At 34.9% G+C, this 16,841-nt stretch overlaps 1 protein-coding gene and 1 long non-coding RNA gene across 7 annotated transcripts; one reads left to right on the top strand and one right to left on the bottom strand.

Moving 5' to 3' along the window:
- The first annotated feature begins 737 nt into the window (after window positions 1-737).
- On the top strand, window positions 738-2,178 carry LOC110923128. Its single transcript, XR_002583758.2, has 4 exons — window positions 738-1,066; window positions 1,283-1,463; window positions 1,570-1,756; window positions 1,833-2,178. It is a non-coding gene; the product is annotated as an uncharacterized LOC110923128 (long non-coding RNA).
- A 674-nt stretch (window positions 2,179-2,852) lies between these two features.
- LOC110926469 (uncharacterized protein At4g06598) lies at window positions 2,853-6,195 on the bottom strand. 6 transcript variants are annotated; one of them, XM_022170232.2, is made up of 6 exons: window positions 5,990-6,195; window positions 5,709-5,909; window positions 4,251-4,970; window positions 4,088-4,163; window positions 3,871-3,997; window positions 2,853-3,299 (listed from the first exon to the last, which is right to left on the bottom strand). In XM_022170232.2, the coding sequence occupies exons 3-6, from the start codon at window positions 4,955-4,957 to the stop codon at window positions 3,115-3,117; spliced, it is 1,095 nt and encodes a 364-aa protein (XP_022025924.1). In that variant the 5' UTR covers window positions 4,958-4,970; window positions 5,709-5,909; window positions 5,990-6,195; the 3' UTR covers window positions 2,853-3,114. The 6 variants fall into 6 exon arrangements, with proteins under 6 accessions (XP_022025924.1, XP_022025925.1, XP_022025923.1 ...); XM_022170233.2 differs by having other exon boundaries at window positions 5,831-5,909; XM_022170231.2 differs by lacking the exon at window positions 5,709-5,909 and adding an exon at window positions 5,122-5,186.
- Between the last annotated feature and the right edge of the window lie 10,646 nt (window positions 6,196-16,841).

Genomic DNA, 16,841 nt, shown 5'->3' with positions numbered 1-16,841 from the left:
ATATATTAAAGATTTAGTCACATAATAAAATATAAACAATTAAGTTTTTATTATTGAATATGTAATCACGTAATAAATATAATTGTAATAACATCAATTATAATAAATCATATTAAATGTGTAATCACATAATGATTTTTATGGAATGTGTAATCACGTATCCCATAAAAAATTAAAAATAAAGAAAACTATAACAATAGCCGACTCGAATTAAAGAAAATGAAATGCTCATTAATACGATAAATTTAAAAAAAAAAATATTATCATATGAAAAAGTTATAGATGTTTGAAGGGGAAGTGGATTTATGAGTATAATAATATTAGACCTTCCTAAAATACCCTTGTCTTTGAATTTCTCATGCACTTAGTACGAATTAGCCCTATTGTACAATAATCATCCCCTCATTGTATATTACAATTAGATTCTTTTTTAACTTTTCTTTTATTGGTATCGCTTATGATAACGGGTTAAACATGCTCGAATTGTTTTTTCTTCTTCTTTGTTATATCGTTTTGTTCGGATGGAAACAAGTTCTAACCGAAATATGTTTGAACATGTTTCTTTGTTTATAGTATAAACAAACGGTTCATAAACGTAAACGAACACAAATGAACAAACGTTAGGGAACATACATGAACAAACATAACCAAGCGAACACTAATTAAAACCTATAAATAAGCAACAACTTTGTGCTTAGGTAGGTTGTACCATAGGCTTGGCGGGTTTTCCAAAAAAAACCCCGATATGTCCCCACTCCCCACCATACAATGCATCCAATCTTCAAAGTCATCAACGTGCTTCACAATCACACCTCCTTCACAATCACACCTAAATTACATTCAGAATCCTTCCAAAACTCTCAAAACTACCAGATGTAACCTAAAATTGGGTATTTCAGCCACTACTTTCCGGAGATTGGCAAATGCGGCTGCCAAACGATACCGTCGACATTTACCCGCAGTCCCATGTCGGCGGCTTCGTTAGCATCACTTTCCGATTTATGCCCTAACTCACCGCTAGAAGACCCGATCAAGCCTTGGAACAACCATCATCACTTGATTCTGTGTACGTTTTGTGTTAAGTTACTGAATATTTTGGCAGCTTGAACAGTTGAACTCTAGGGTTTTAAATTAAGTCTATTAATCTGATTATTGAGCAGTGATTTAAAAAAAATTGTTTCCTTGTGGGTTTGTTGATTATAGTTCTGTGGTGGATGCTATTTTTCATGGCTTTTTATATGTGCCCCTGCTTTATTAATCATCCAAGTAATGTTATTTGCAGATCAGAGTATCTTTATGCCATTTGGGAAGTGTGGCTAATGAGCTGTACTTTTGAAAAGTGGCTGAATGGGACTCTAATGAAAGCTACTATAAAGATTAATCCCATTCAAGACATTTATGTATTTGGGCGGTCATGGCCTCATCAACCAGACACGCTTCTTACAATCCAAACCGCAAGAACCGTAAGAACGAAAAAAATAATAATCTTTGCTATGATGTGAATGTTCATAATCTATTTTCTATGATATATTTATGCGAAGAAAGCAACTTCTGTTTCTTTGAATGTAGTCTTGAAACAACCCATCATGTGTTCGTGATTACAATTGCTTTATCAAAGAAGGAGCTTGATTCGTCATCTGTTGGGTAATCACGGAATCAACAATGTTGGTTTTTTATTTGCTCTTACTGATATGCAGGTATCAACCACTTATTGCAGCGGATTAAGTGCAACCATTAGTTGAATATGAATATAGAGGTTAGATTTTTATGATTTTAAGGTCTTTCATTTTGTGAAGTTATTTCTACTAGAAAATTTATAAGTTTTTTTGTAGTTGGCATAAGATGTTCATGGTCCACCTAACATACGAGGAAGAGGGCGTGAAAGAGTGGTAATTATAAAGGACGTTGAAGTGTGGAACCTTAGATGAGTTGTGAGAAGGGACCACACCCTTTTTTGATGATTCTGGATCAGGTAGACCGAGATGAGGCAACATTGGGTAATCATTTGGATTATACGATCAAGTTTCTGGATCTAGCTGGAACTTCCTGTATCGTGTTCTGACCTGTGTCTTTCTTAACATATGGACTATAGTTCTTTATCCAATTCACGACCATATACTAATGAATGTGAAATCGGTACCTATTAAATAGAATGCAATCACTTTGGATTATTATAAAGTACGTCTGATATCATGTGATATAACGCATGTTAACGATGTTTCAGCCTTCGTGGCTCGCACCGCAACGCGCGCGAAGGTTAAATATCTAGTTGAAAGTAAACGTGAACATCAATCTCTTGTACCTAAAAAATTCATAAAACCAGACTAAGTTGTAATAGGCTTAAAAAATTGAATGAACATATAAACAAATGAAGTTGAACAAACATTAGTGAACATAAACAAACAAGCGTGAACGTACACACTCATCATCATCATCATCATCATCATCATCATCATCATCATCATCATCATCATACTCAGTAAATCCCACCAATAGCAAAGCTAAGATAGGGTCTGAGGAGAGTAAGATGTAGACACTCTTACCTCTACTCGTTAGGAATACAGAGGCTGCTTCCAGTGAGACCCCCAACTCGATAGACAAAAATGAACAAACAAGACTTGTGTTCATGTTCGAACTTCTCTCCAAACAGTTCACAAACGGTCCACTGAACTTTCAATTAGCCTATTTTCACCAAAGGACGGCTCGACGTGTTTTGAGGCCTAAAACAAAACTTAACTTGCCCGTAAGTTTGAAGAAGTCGTTGCCTGTAACTTTTGGTATCATTAACTATTAAGCAAAGATACCAGCATCCAAACTACAACAGATAAAAGCAAGTTCAACTGAGGACAATATTACACCAACAACATTGCACAATACTAGGATGAAAAAAAAGAGTTGATAATCAATGAGCATAAGCATATGCAAGAACATGATATGTTGTATCGCGTTCTACAGTTACCACCTCGGGTGAGTCTCCAACTGGGAAACAGACTACCAGGTGCACAACAACATACTAAATTTAGAAACATAAAAACACCCCACTTGATACCGAAGCTAAACAACCTAGTCAAGCCTGCAAGTGATTTTTTCCTATTGGGATGATGACATTTGAATTCAAATGTGAAGGGGACCGGAAACATCACTCATAGAACCAGAGTTGTTTTTCAAAGATAGGTTTGAGAATTGAGCATCGAGCTTATCCTTGCTGGCAGTACGCCGGATTGGCTGAGGTGGTTGTTGCTGTTGCTGATATAAAGCTCGCAGTCTTCCTAGCTCTCTCTCTAGAACTTCATGCTCCACTGAAAAACGAAACAAGTGGTTAGATTCGATGAGGTGGCAAAATGGGTGGGTTTAGGTCAAAATTGGTAATTTTGTACCGGTCAACTCAGGTTTGGTTGACCAAAGGTCCAAAACTGTTTTTCTCTCCAGAACTTATAGCTTTTTGCTTTTTACAAAAATACACTGTTTTACTAATAATCTTTTTTACTACAATGGTTTTTTGGAGGTTTTAAGCATTAAATATACATATACATAATACAATATATACAACTAACAAGCTAAAAGACGAACGAGTTAAACAGTTGAAAGTGTCCAAAGTCTATTTTTAAAACATACAACCCCTAAATCATATTATTCAAAAATTTAGTACTATTACCGTAAGAGTATCTCTTTGGTAATCACAATTAACATTTTATTACTGTAAGCTGTTTCGAAAAAGTAAACAGAAAATCATATGTGGGTCAACCCAACCCGGCCCATCTCAGTCCGTGATAAAATTTGACCCGTTATCCAACCTTCTCATCATGCCACATCCACAAATCAGAAAATAATTATTCAAGTTGCAAAGGATGAACATGTATAGAAACTTACTGTACTTGATAAGTTGCTCCTGAGCCAAATTATCCAACCGTTGTTTCAGCGCTTTATTCTCCATGCCCAGAATAAGACTTTGTTGGTTTAGAAATTCCACCTCAGCAGAAACTTCAGAACCTTCTGCCTGCAGTCACAGCAGATACAATATGTTACAGTTGGAATAGATACTAGACATCCATAAGAAAAAGGTTTTTTGTGTTCAAATCTAATCTACCTGTAAAGCCTGTACATTCTTTTCCAGCTCAGCGATGTACTGAAGCTTTCGCACCCGTGAACGTTGAGCAAATTGCCTGTATTAGGTCATTATCAGATTAATGGATGCGCTGCTAACTTCAAACCATTATTATTATTCTAGTAAACAGAAAAGATTTGCTTACTGTTTGGCACGTTTTGTGTCTGTATCTGATACAGAACCCTTGTTGCTATAAGAATCCTTTCTTTCAGAAGCATCTGCATCTTGTCGTGCAGATTCAACTGCTTCTTTCTTATTAGTTGCAATGGATGTATTCCCATCACCCTCTCGTGAAGCACTCAAAGATACAGAAGCTTGATGAACAAAGTTATGTTTTGAAGCATTTTGTGGTAAATCCCATGCCCCGCGGTTCTTACTTTTAATCATTGCGTTTGGCTCAGCATAGAAAGACCCCGGATTTCGAAAATCTTTATATAAATCAAAGTCTTGAGATCCCCATGAAGGAGCAGAAGTCAAATTTCTCAATCTGTTTTCAGTTTGTGCTTGATATTCATTGTAAGCAGCATTAGCAGCTTCCATGTATGTGAAAGAGTCACTTGATGATCGCCGATGTCCTCTTCTTACAGGTGGTGTTTCTGGTTCGTTAAGAAGATCATCAAGCCAAGAAGGTTGTTCTTCAATCAGAAAGCTTTCAGAGGAAGTACGTTGATGATGTGGATTTACATCTCTGTACTTCGGTGGTCCTTTTGGCCCAATTGCGGAATTTGAGACGTAATCAGCGTACGATGGAGCAGTGCTGGGAAATGGACTTTTAGGGGGGAGTAATGAGTGCTTTCCGTTGTACATCATACTTCTCATTGTTGAAGGTCCCTTTGAGTTTGCCATAGCCATCCCTGCTTAAACACTAAAATCAAAATTTTATTAAATATGGAAATGGAAATGGAAACTTCTTCACACAAAGCACTTTGGTTGGAACTTAAACGGGTGACTAAAATCAAACTGAATTAACCTATACTAACTAACCGAGATGATGATAAAGAATAAACTGAATCAACCTGTTTTATCTTTCTGTTATTTAATTGACTTCTCGATATCAACCATCCGATATCCTTTGCCCTGTCTGTTGAATTTGGGACATTAAACTTACTGTCAGGGAGCTTAAACTAGTAGGTTCTCCTACATAAACATTAGATAACTCTATTTTAAAGCTTCAACATAATACAAAAGCATTACAAAGACCTTCCAAAATGCTGTACATCCTATGATACTCTGAAAGAATTCGCTACTGTCACAGATCATTACATAACTTACATATATCTAATATGGTAAGAACAGATCCTGACAGCCAGGTAGATCAACTACCTATTCAACACACACGCCCGTTACAACCCTATCTTAAGTCGATCCTCGAATCTAACAACACTTGCATTGACACTCATATTAGGAAGAAAAATAAAGAAATGAAACCAGGTAACCAATACTTTAGACCAAAATGTATAAATCTCACTCAGCATCTGCATTTTATAAAACAAGCATCCATTGAATTAAGTTACAACTGTTAGATTCAATAACAATGTTCTAAAACCTAATAACAATAAATCAATCTATTATGACAAATAGCTTAATAACAGCTACAGATCACCTTCCAGATTTAAATGCAATCCACTAATCTCATCGAAAACATCACAAAACACATACGAAACTTGTATCACAAGCAAATTAGGTCAAATCAATTTCTCCTCTCACAAAACACATCTTCCTTACATGATACTCCTGCAATTTATATATTTCCAATCGCATACAATCAATCAAACAGTAACCGAGTCTCTCTCAGCTACATTCTCTGAAATACGAACACTCGAAAGCTCAAAGGAAGCAATAAAACTTATTTTAAGATGAATTAACAGTTAAATCGAGGTTTACCTTGATTTATGCAGTAGAGATCTTCGAAAACACGCAATGTGATCAGGAAGATGAGACGATTTGAAATCGAATTGAATGGAATCAGAACTCCGTGTTGTTGTTGATTTTGGATTGTTAGGGTTTTGTTCGTTTTGCGAATCTTTCCTTCATCGTTGACTCGGTTTGATGAAGAAAGCTTTCTGTTTTGACAACCCAAAATGAGATGTTCTTGTTTTTTTTTTTATTTATTATTTATATTTATTATTATTACCTCCCCAATAATTACTTCCTCTGTCATAATAAATATGGGTGGAGATACACTAAGAATTTATTTGGTTAGTAAGGATAGGAAGTGATCTTAACCATCCATTAAGTTAATCAAGGGCTAAGATTAAATCAGGGAAATTGAAAGAAAGAAAAGAGGCGCGTGAGTTTGTTCAAGGGCATTCTAGTCAATCCAAGCCAATAGTTTCTCTCTCCTCCAATTCTCCCTCATTTTTTAAACGTTAATAACTCTTTCATACGACATTATTTTTTTATAAAAATTGCACCAAAAAAACGAGCGTTTTTTTATCTTTAAAACGAGTATACTATTGCTATATTTAAAAAAATTAAAACCCAGTTGCGTAAAACGCAATAGAAAAACCACCAGTTACGTAAAACGCAATGAAAAAAAACCTAAAAAATGACATTTTTCTAAAACGCAATGCACCAAAAACACAAAGAAATGACTTATTTGTAAAACGCAATGGCCAGAAAACACACAGAAATGTCTTATTTGTAAAACGCAATGGCCAGAAAACACATAAAAATGTGATTTACCTAAAACGCAATGCACCAAAAACACAAAGAAATGACTTATTTGTAAAACGCAATGGCCAGAATACACTTAATATGTCTGTTTTCTAAAACGCAATGGACTGAAAACACATAAAAAAGTGTTTTACCTAAAACGCAATGCACCAAAAACACAAAGAAATGTCTTATATGTAAAACGCAATGGCCAGAAAACACTTAAAAATGACTCATTCTAAAACGCAATGGACTGAAAACAACTAAAAAATGTGTTTTACCTAAAACGCAATGACTAACAACACTTAAAAATGTGTTTTTTCTAAAACGCAATAGCCAGAAACCACATAAAACTCTCTTATTTCTAAAACGCAATGGACACATAAAACCGTCTGTCACTGTGAACTGTCTGAATTGTCTACGAATTACTGTCTTCGAAATGAGCCAATTTATGGAAAATTAATTTTTCTGATGCGTTTTTAGTACAGCAATTTAATCGAAAAATCGTAAAACTTAGTCTGGTTTTATGAATTTTTAGTACACCTAAAACCGCCCCTGGGACCCCGCTACCGGGGGCTGCCGCCCCCGGACCCCCGCAAAGATCGTAAAACACAATGACGAAATCAAAAACCCAGATCATGAAAATGAAATTAAAGAATTTCTTACATGGATTGAAGCTGATTTCTTCATCAATTAACGAAATTTGAATGATAGAAACACTTATCAATGCTCGAATCGAACGAATCGAGTGATTATCTTCAAAATCACCGGAAAAAACGAGATTTTTTTATGAAATTAAACTGGGTTTTCTTCAAAAAAAAAAAAAAGCTGAAGAACATGTTGATCAGGTTCTGAATCATTGATTGGTGATGAAAATCGCACTATAATGTAGTGATTATTGAGATAGAAAGTGAAGAAATAGTTGAAGATGGTGGGTTTTGAAAATGGTGGGTTTTTGAATTTACTGGGTTTTGAAAAAAGAAGAAGAAGGAGTTGGATTGACTAAAATACCCTTTCTCTTTATTTTAAAACTAGAGTTAAGACCCGCCCGCGTTGCGGCACGAGTACATCGTAAACATTGAATGGATTAGTCCAAATGTTATATAATGCATTAACCATATGAAAACACACATTTCGACGTATCTAGTTGAACTCAGTGTAACCTGTATAAGCATTGTCATTGGATCAAACGTAAAGTAAATGGAACTCATATCGAACAATAACTTGAATTTGTACGAAAACGTACATAGAAATATGCACGTGAAATGGTTTCTTTAAACGAAAACGTATTATATTTGACCTGACTCGTCTATAAAAAAAGTTTACGTTGGAATGTAGAAGAAATCATATTTATACATACCCGTACATAAAATATGCACGTAAAAATAGTTTTTAAGTAAAGGAAGTATAGGGGTAAATCGAAATAAAATATTAGTAAGAAAATTAATAGGTTAAAAACATTCGTAAAACCGTGCCAAGTAGCACCAATGCCACAACGACGTCGACTCTCAACTTCGTAAAAGTAAAATAGACAAAATGGTAAAAATTACACTGAACGAAAGGGAGACTAAAATCGTTGAACCACGTACATCCGTTACAGTGTGTTAATGCGAAGAAATTAACCAGAAACGTAAAACGTAGAAAATAATAACTTAGTCGATCTAGGACCCGCCAGTTGCGACGAAGTTTTCAAAAGGGAAAAAATGGACGCGTTGCGACGGGTCTATCAAATATGGAAAATAGAGCAAAAACGTTGAACTTCACATGCACGCTACGACAAGTTAACTCGCAAAATTTAGAACGAAACGTAAAACGAAAAACTTGCGAAATATAAAAAGTATGGGGGACCAAAGTTGTAAATAATAAAGTGTTGTGTTAAATTACAAAAGATGAAAAAGTTTGAGTTAAAAGTAAAAAATTTAAATGAGTTAAAATGTAAAAGATAAAACTTTAACGTTAAAAGTGGAAAATCAAGTAATGGGTTAAAATGTAAAAGATAAAACTTTAAGGTTGAAAGTGAAAAGTTAAGTTTTTTTTTTGAAAAATTCCTCAAGCATAGAGTACAAGTCATGATGCACAAGAAGGTTCCTAATTTATATATGGAATAATTTGCCACATGTCATAATCCTATGGCTTCCTATCCTTCCTAGTGAAAATTAACTTCCTATTTGATCTTTTCCCTAATAAATATTAAATAATAGGGTGTGGGTTTACGGATTCAATCTGGTTTCTGCGTGGACACGGTCTCATAGCGGTCGAGGAGTTGACCTTAGACATAACCCCGAACAATGTGTGTTTACACGTGAGATTCTTTGTCGTTAAAAAAAGAATAATAACAACAATAACAATAACGTTAATATGATATATAGGAACAAGCTTATACAAACGAGAAATGTGAGAATATGATAATAGCATCTTTGGTAAGGCCCTTTTTAGCTGTGAAACTGAAGGAGAAGAAAATAGCAGTCGATATAGGGTAGATGCGTTTTTGTTGTATAAAAATGCCCATAAACAAATTATACGATGTCATTCTCACGAATATGCTTCAATACATTTATAAACAATACAAACGTTTATCTGGTTTGTGGTTATTTAGTTAAAATAAGATGTGTAATTAACTTGAATTGTATATAGATAAAATTATTAAAACCTTGTAAGCAAAGGGACATCACTTGTATATAGATAAAATTATTAAAATCTTGTAACATCACTTGTTTTTATACTAAAAGAATATATGCAAGTATTCTACAAGATATTTTTGTATTCATTAAATTATTATATTTAGTTAAAGAATATATATGGTCAAAATAATTGATGAAGTATAGAATATAGGTTAATTGATACATTTGGCTCCATAGCATCAGAAGCTATTCACTTATTGACCAGAGTCTAACAAATCATTCACAACAATTGTCTAGCCCTAGGGGCAGGAATTTGTCTTTGTAAGGTTAGGATTTCCAATTCAGAAAGAGTTGGCGGCGTAGTTTGTTGTCCGTCTACCTTCTGTTTTGATGTAACTTGATTAAAGCGGTAATAGAATTAAATTAAGAGATAAAAAATATTATACTTTTATAGTTTATAATGAAAAATAAAGAACGATTAAAATAAAATTATTTATTTAGATTTTGGTAAAATTAAAAAAAGAAAAACATGGCATAAATAAATAAATATCATGAAATCACTCACACCTTTTGTCCACTCGCAAGTTGCAAGCTGTAAAATTGGCAAGTTGCTAGCAAAGGGAGACAGCACTTACGGTTTATTACAGTTGTCACCCAAAACTTCATCTTATTTACAGTACAACCCCTGTAGTTGACCACTAATTTCCCGAACATTTTTAGGTTTAGTAAATGTTTGAAGTTCGTTAAACCAAACTCAACATGTTATGTCCATTATATAAAGGACAAATTAAAGTGAGTCTATTTGATGCTCCAATGACTTTTGTTTTCCTTTTCTTTTAAATTTATTTATAAATAACTAATATCTTTTTATCTAATAAATGGGGATTAAGGCAACCCTAATCATAGACAGTTATTTTAAAAAGAGTGATGTCAAAATACTTGATAATAATGTAAATGCACAGCCAGGTGACGGAAGCGTATTACATTAGAATAATGAGCCCGAGAGAAGGGACAAAGACCAATGTAAATGATGATATGAATGAATAACCTGACGAAAATTCATAAAAAAAAGTCATTCTGGATGAAAGAGCCATGGTTGACAAAATGGGCATGTAAAACCAAAGTATAGATGATCCGCCGGATCATAAAAACGAAGGTATTGTCCATACGAAAAAGATAATCAAGGTTGTTAACTTTAGTTGTAGTAAAGCAAGGATGACGATGATAATCGTCACTCAGAATCTATAAGGCCGTCAAGGATGGTCACATAAAGAATAAAAAAAAACATGGTTGAATAAAACCGATGGATTTCGCTAAGACGACTAAATAAATCGAAGCGAAGTCTTAATGCATACCGGAAGGGTTGCAATGATAACGACTTCGGTAAAAAACCCGATTGATGGGTAGGATTTTGAGTGAATGCGTAAACCAAGGGACGGGAACGCGAATTGAAAGTCAAAAGACTCGGGCTTCGAGTCATGACTAAAAGACGACAAGATATGGTAAATAGAAATTTTGATAAATTACGTTTAACAATTTTAAAGTTGAACGGGTCGGACAAAGAATGAAGTTTGACCTTCATAAGTGATGAAATTTCACACGAACAAGTCAAACAAATTAAATAAAGAATAACGCTTGCTAACGTAAGTAAACGCGAACCGAATAAATAAAAGCGTGAAATATTAATAAACCTATGCAAGGGGCAATGGGCACTAAAAACCTTAAGGTAAAAGAACCCGGGTAGTGGGTTGCAAAGAAATACACGTGAGAACCAGATAATGGTAAGCGTAGAACAAACCGACGTGTAGATGACGTAAAGAGTCATAAAATCGGAAAATTAGTCCGGAAGTAAACGAATGAAACCTTTGACTACGACCAAGGTCAACTAAAGTTCAAAAGCGAGAATAAACGATTCCAAACATAACAAGGGATGTTTTGAAGCTATATATGCATATATACATTTGAATATAGACACGAATAAAAGACGATCTACGGGATCATCATAACCTACGGGATTAAAAAGTAGAGTTAAGGTCTACGGGACCAAGAATACCCTCAGGTCATAAACGGAAAGAAACGAACTGTTGAGGTCTCACCTTAAAAGGGTGAAAAATCTAAAGAAATAGCCTATGAGGCTAAGTGAAAGAACCTACGAGTCAATAGTATAAAGCGAGGGAACTGGTTACGACTCCCCATGTAAAATGAGAACGGAAAGGAATAGATCATGGGTTGTCAATTTCCTTGATTTGAGTAATTGACAAGGTTAAAAAGGAAAAACGTTAAACTAAAATTCAGCTTTAGTAAGGAATAACGTTTTAAAAATATGAATATTATGAGATGAATTCGGAAAATGATTTATATCAAAGAATAAAGATCTTAACGCCGATAGGTGCAAGGAGATATATTCAAAAGAAAGATTTTCGATAATGGAAAGTCGGCATAAGCTTAAACAAGACGTGATGTGATCACGGTCACAAAAAGTGATATAGAATATAACCACGTCGTAACGTGAGTTACGAGACATGAAATCAGAAAACACGCAAAAGGTCGGGTTGGCAATAAGATATAACCAAATGATGGGGTATAACGTGACGACGACTAATCAGTCTAGCCGTTAAAACCTTTCAAAGTCAGAATAGTGTTACGACTTATATAAAGCGTTTGTCGATGTAAGATTAGTTTGAAGAAAACATGTTGAAAATAAATACAACCGAATGATCAGATGACAACTCGGTCAAATAAGTGACCAGAATAAGAAATACAAGATGAAAGTATAGGCCTATGAGGCCATACACGTAAAATGCGCATACGTTTCAAAACCAAAAACACATTACCATACTTTTTGGTAAGATTATTATATACGTGCTATGCTCAAGTGATCACCGAAACTAAGGTTCAGATGATCTGAACCAATAAAGTATGGGAGAAAGGTTTCGGGGACGAAACCTCTTTAAGGGGGTAGACTTGTAACACCCCGAAAACGGATTTAGTAACCAAACCCCGTTAATACTAAAAGACGGGTAAAATACCCTTAATGGTATAAGTAACCCGGTAAATATTACGATTTAAATAAATAAACCTAATATTAAATAAAAGTTGAACAAATCCTTTTGAGGAAAAATAAAGTTTATAAAAAGGCCCGAATTAACGGGGCTTAAAACAAATTAGTCGTAAACCTCCCCGAACCCATTACGTAACTAGGAACATTCGACCCTAGTTATGAGGGTTGGTTTATTTCTATTAAGTGTTGTAAGGAGGTTAAATAAAAGCTAAACTCGAGGGACTTAAGATGTAAAAATAGAAACTTGAGTCTAATATTAGAAAATTATACATAAGTCACACACACTTAGTGTGTGCGTATGTATGTTCGACCAGGAGATGAGCTCCAAGAGCTCTAACCCTAAATCTAACAAAATCAACAAATTGAAGCTCAATTCAAGCCCCAAATCAATGCATGAACACATATAAATGATCACCTAGTCGTGGGGATCACAAGGTATGTTGAATTTTATGATTTGGTGATACTTTGAGATTATGATGAACAATCATAATAGAAATTTTGGAATGAATGTTGAATCTATGAGTGTTATTGTGATGAAATCTTCGTTTAGAAACAAACCCTAGTTGAAAACTTGATAAATTGGTGTCAAAATTAGGGATTTGATAATTACCCTATTATGTGCTAAGTGGGTTTTATGACAATATGATGAACACTCGGATTAAAGTGTTAAATTGATGAATATTGATGTTATGATAACATGGAGGTTTGATTTTTGATGTAAATCTTGATAAAAATAACTAGTTAGTAAATATGTAAAATTATGCACATTAGATGTTTGTTAAAATGCCTAAATGAGAACTAAAGTGTTGAAATTTAGAATGAAAACGCGTATTTGAATGATATGGCAATTATGTGTAATATGAAGTAATAAGGGTTCTAAACATCATGTTGATTTAGACTCAATTGTGTAAACCATGTGATTGAAAGTAGTTAACCTTTGATAAGTTAATCTAACTAATGATGAAGTCGAATGGTAGTCTCGACATAGAGAATAAGTAAGGTGGAATGGTCGTGAATGTTAATGATTAGTCTAACCACCTTGTAAATGTTGACAATAGTTTGACGCTTAACGAGCTAGGTGGAGGGTTGGGAAAGGAGCGGTCAAACGAATCAAGCACGAGAAGAAAGGAGTAAACCGGATGAGAGGTAAGTGAAACTTACACCTTTTTTGTAGAATACATAAATATTCTATAAGTTATAAACTCGATAAAGATAATATTGGAAATTTGGATTCCGACACGATTGATACGAGTCGGGACAGATACAAAATTGATAAAAACCATGATGAATGGTAAACATGGGTAAATGGTGATATAGCCGTGGAATGACAAACATACAATGAATCTTGAGATGTTACCGTATGGGGTAACTCATAATAAGGATAGGGATAAAATGGTAACTTAGTCTCGTGTCGACAAACATAAGTTAAAGTTATAAGACACCCTACGGCGTAAGCCGAAATGGGTTAAATAATGAAATGTTCAATATATATATATATATATATATATATATACCATTCTAAATACAAATGCAAGATGTTTGGTCGTTTAGACCAAACGGGTCAAAGGATGATTTTTAGCGCCAATTGACAAATGACGACTAATAAGTACTTGTCAAGTCTTATGCTTACAGGATAATAATGGTTTATGGATTAAAAATGCTACAAATTAGCATATTATGGAGGCAAGGTATCGAAACGGGTCAATAGGTTGAACCAAGCCAGGTATGCATGACTAACTTTTAGTTAAATATACAAATTTGGTCAAATGTGTAGCGAAAGTCCTTCGACGTAAAATGAGGGACTAAAGTTGACGAAAATAAAGTTGATAAATCTGCAGGGACTCTGTGGTACAGGGGAGAGAACAATTTGGAGATTAATATATTCAATCTACTTTGAACATAAAAATGTTATATATGATAGGTATTTATTTATACCCAAGGAATTGACATTTAAATAACCGTTAAAGCAATAGACATAATTATAAACCAATCAACACAATACTTCTTAAAATACACACGATTTTGAGTTTATTCTATTACATTTCTTAAAATACACACGATTTTGAGTTTATTCTATTAAGGCTGCTGGGTATGGTGACGGGATGAAGACGGGGGACGGAGCTCGACGGGGGTGGGCGGGATGGGGTGACGGAACGTCGAAGAAAGGGGGCCCACCTGGAGGATCGTCCTAAACGTGGAAGAATGGACGTTGAAGACGGGGACGGAGCTCGACGGTGGGGGGGCGGGATGGGGCGACGCCGGCGTCGAACCAAGACGGGGTGGAGGACGGTTGCATACCGTGTAGCCTAATATGTAAACGTAAAAGTATCAAACAAAAACCTAATTTACAAAGGGTTGTGTCATAAATCGAAGGAGATGTATTTAATTGTTTGACGTAAAAAAAGACGATCACTCTTGAAGTTTAATACTCATACTTAATCGTGACCATATACGAATCAGACGTAACAATTCAAAAACCCTTGTTCAAGAAGAATATTAAACTTGATTTTGGAGGGAACCAAAGATATGAAGTGCCAAACCACGTTAGGAAAATACAAATAATTTTTTTAATCCACGTGACTTTAAAACGAAAGGGTTTGACCAACTTATAATATTATTTTATAACTGACACCGACGCGACTTTTAAACAAAATGTATAAAATAATGTTCTAACCGGCGCGAGTTTTAAACGAAAAGGTATCACCCAAGTTTATAATATAATTTTCTAAACGATGCGGCTTTTAAACGAAAATGTATGACCCAAGTTGGTTAAATCACACCTTTTCGAACGGTATGGAATAAAGTCAAATCATACCTTTTCGAAGGGACTCGATGTTTAAACAAATAAGATATAACCCAAGTTGCTTTTTCTAGTTATATATAATTTATTAAAGGGGTGTGTGTATTGGGACATGTTGGTTTGGGTTGCATAACATGTGTTTAACATATGGTATGTGTTTATTAATGCAAGAATATTATTTAAGGGTGTGATGTGAAGAGACACAACTATTAAGTTAGTCTAAGGTACCCCAAGTTACTTTTTGTAGGATTACGAGTTGACGCCTACTCGCGCGTTGCAGTTGGATATTAATTATCGATGTCTTTAGTAATATTTTATGAGATGCGAAAATTGTTAAGTCTTTGCAAAATTTGAGATGCAATGTATTTTTAAATTGTGATGACAAACTAACCTATTTTTCAAAGCATAAAATATTGTAACCAAGAATCTGTAACGAAATAACTCGTACGTTAACGTCTTAGTTTTAAACATTAAAACGTAGATAAAGAAACATAAAGGTGGATAAAAAACATGTGGAAATTATGAAAACATTACGTCATAAGACTAGAGGGTATGGAGAGCCTCATCCCCAAGGGGATGGGCCGCCATGTCACCGCCCCGTAGAAAAGGCTTCAAGGGGATGGACCTAGGGGGTGTGGGATGAGCCCCTTTATGTATATATATGTATATATGTATAGGTTATTCTGAGAGAAGAGAGAAGAAGGTGGCCCGTCCTCTCCGTCTTTGGGGAGCCGAACTTGCCGTGCCGGAACCAGGGGGCGGTGTGGGGGACCGGCGCCGGGCTAAGCCGGGCCTCAGCCGGCCCCCATACCGCTTAGTCTAATTGAGAAAAATACAATTTAAAACTGTTTACAAACCGTGAACTATACAAATATATTACAATAAGTTAAACTCAATTAATATATTATAATATTTTTTTATTGATTTGGAATATTCAATTAACATATATTATAACATTTTTATATGATTTCAAATATACTAAGGTTGGGTGGTACTGCGGAGTGGAGCCCCACCTTGACATCAGCCAATAACGCCCTGATGGCGCCCCACCTCCACTCGTGGGCGTCAATAGGGGGCGATAAAGAGGCGTCAAAGGGGCTCTTGTGAGTGTAATGGCGGACGCTAATGGAGAGGCTCTTGTGGACCCCATGTTGCAAGTGAGAAAACCAATCAAAACCCCACATTTGAAGTGCAGCACCATTTATAGCCAAACCACACCGGGTGGCATAAGTGTAAGCATGGTGACATGAATATATATTTTTTAGTTCCGTTTATTGTTAGTTGGCTGAAAAAAATGGTTGAAGTCAAAGTTATAAAATGGGCTTTATGCAAAGCCCTCAAAGAAGTCTAGGTTTTTTATCTTTTATTTATTGTCTCATCTTTGTTTTTCTTTTATTCAAAGAAGTATCTGTGTCATTTTTTCTTACTCATCATTGGGCATTCTTGGTTGATATATTGAATAATCAGTCAAGAGAGTTCACATTAAGTTATAAACTTGATGATCCATGACACTTCTTGGTTTTTCTTAGTGTTGTTGTAAATCAGTTTTTTGTTTTGTATATTTTTGAACATTTTGGAAAAAATTTCCGTTTTGGTATA

This window comes from Helianthus annuus, chromosome 11, assembly GCF_002127325.2.
Source record: "Helianthus annuus cultivar XRQ/B chromosome 11, HanXRQr2.0-SUNRISE, whole genome shotgun sequence".
Classification (NCBI taxonomy): Eukaryota; Viridiplantae; Streptophyta; class Magnoliopsida; order Asterales; family Asteraceae; genus Helianthus; species Helianthus annuus.
This window is presented reverse-complemented; position numbering and strand designations above follow the sequence as displayed.

Excerpts from the sequence above, each read along its gene's own strand:
- LOC110926469 (XM_022170232.2), bottom strand. The coding sequence starts at position 4,957 with ATGGCTATGGCAAACTCAAAGGGACCTTCAACAATGAGAAGTATGATG. Across the intron at positions 4,164-4,250 it reads GACACAAAACGTGCCAAACA|GCAATTTGCTCAACGTTCAC; the intron begins GTAAGCAAATCT and ends GACCTAATACAG. Across the intron at positions 3,300-3,870 it reads GGAGCAACTTATCAAGTACA|TGGAGCATGAAGTTCTAGAG; the intron begins GTAAGTTTCTAT and ends TTCGTTTTTCAG.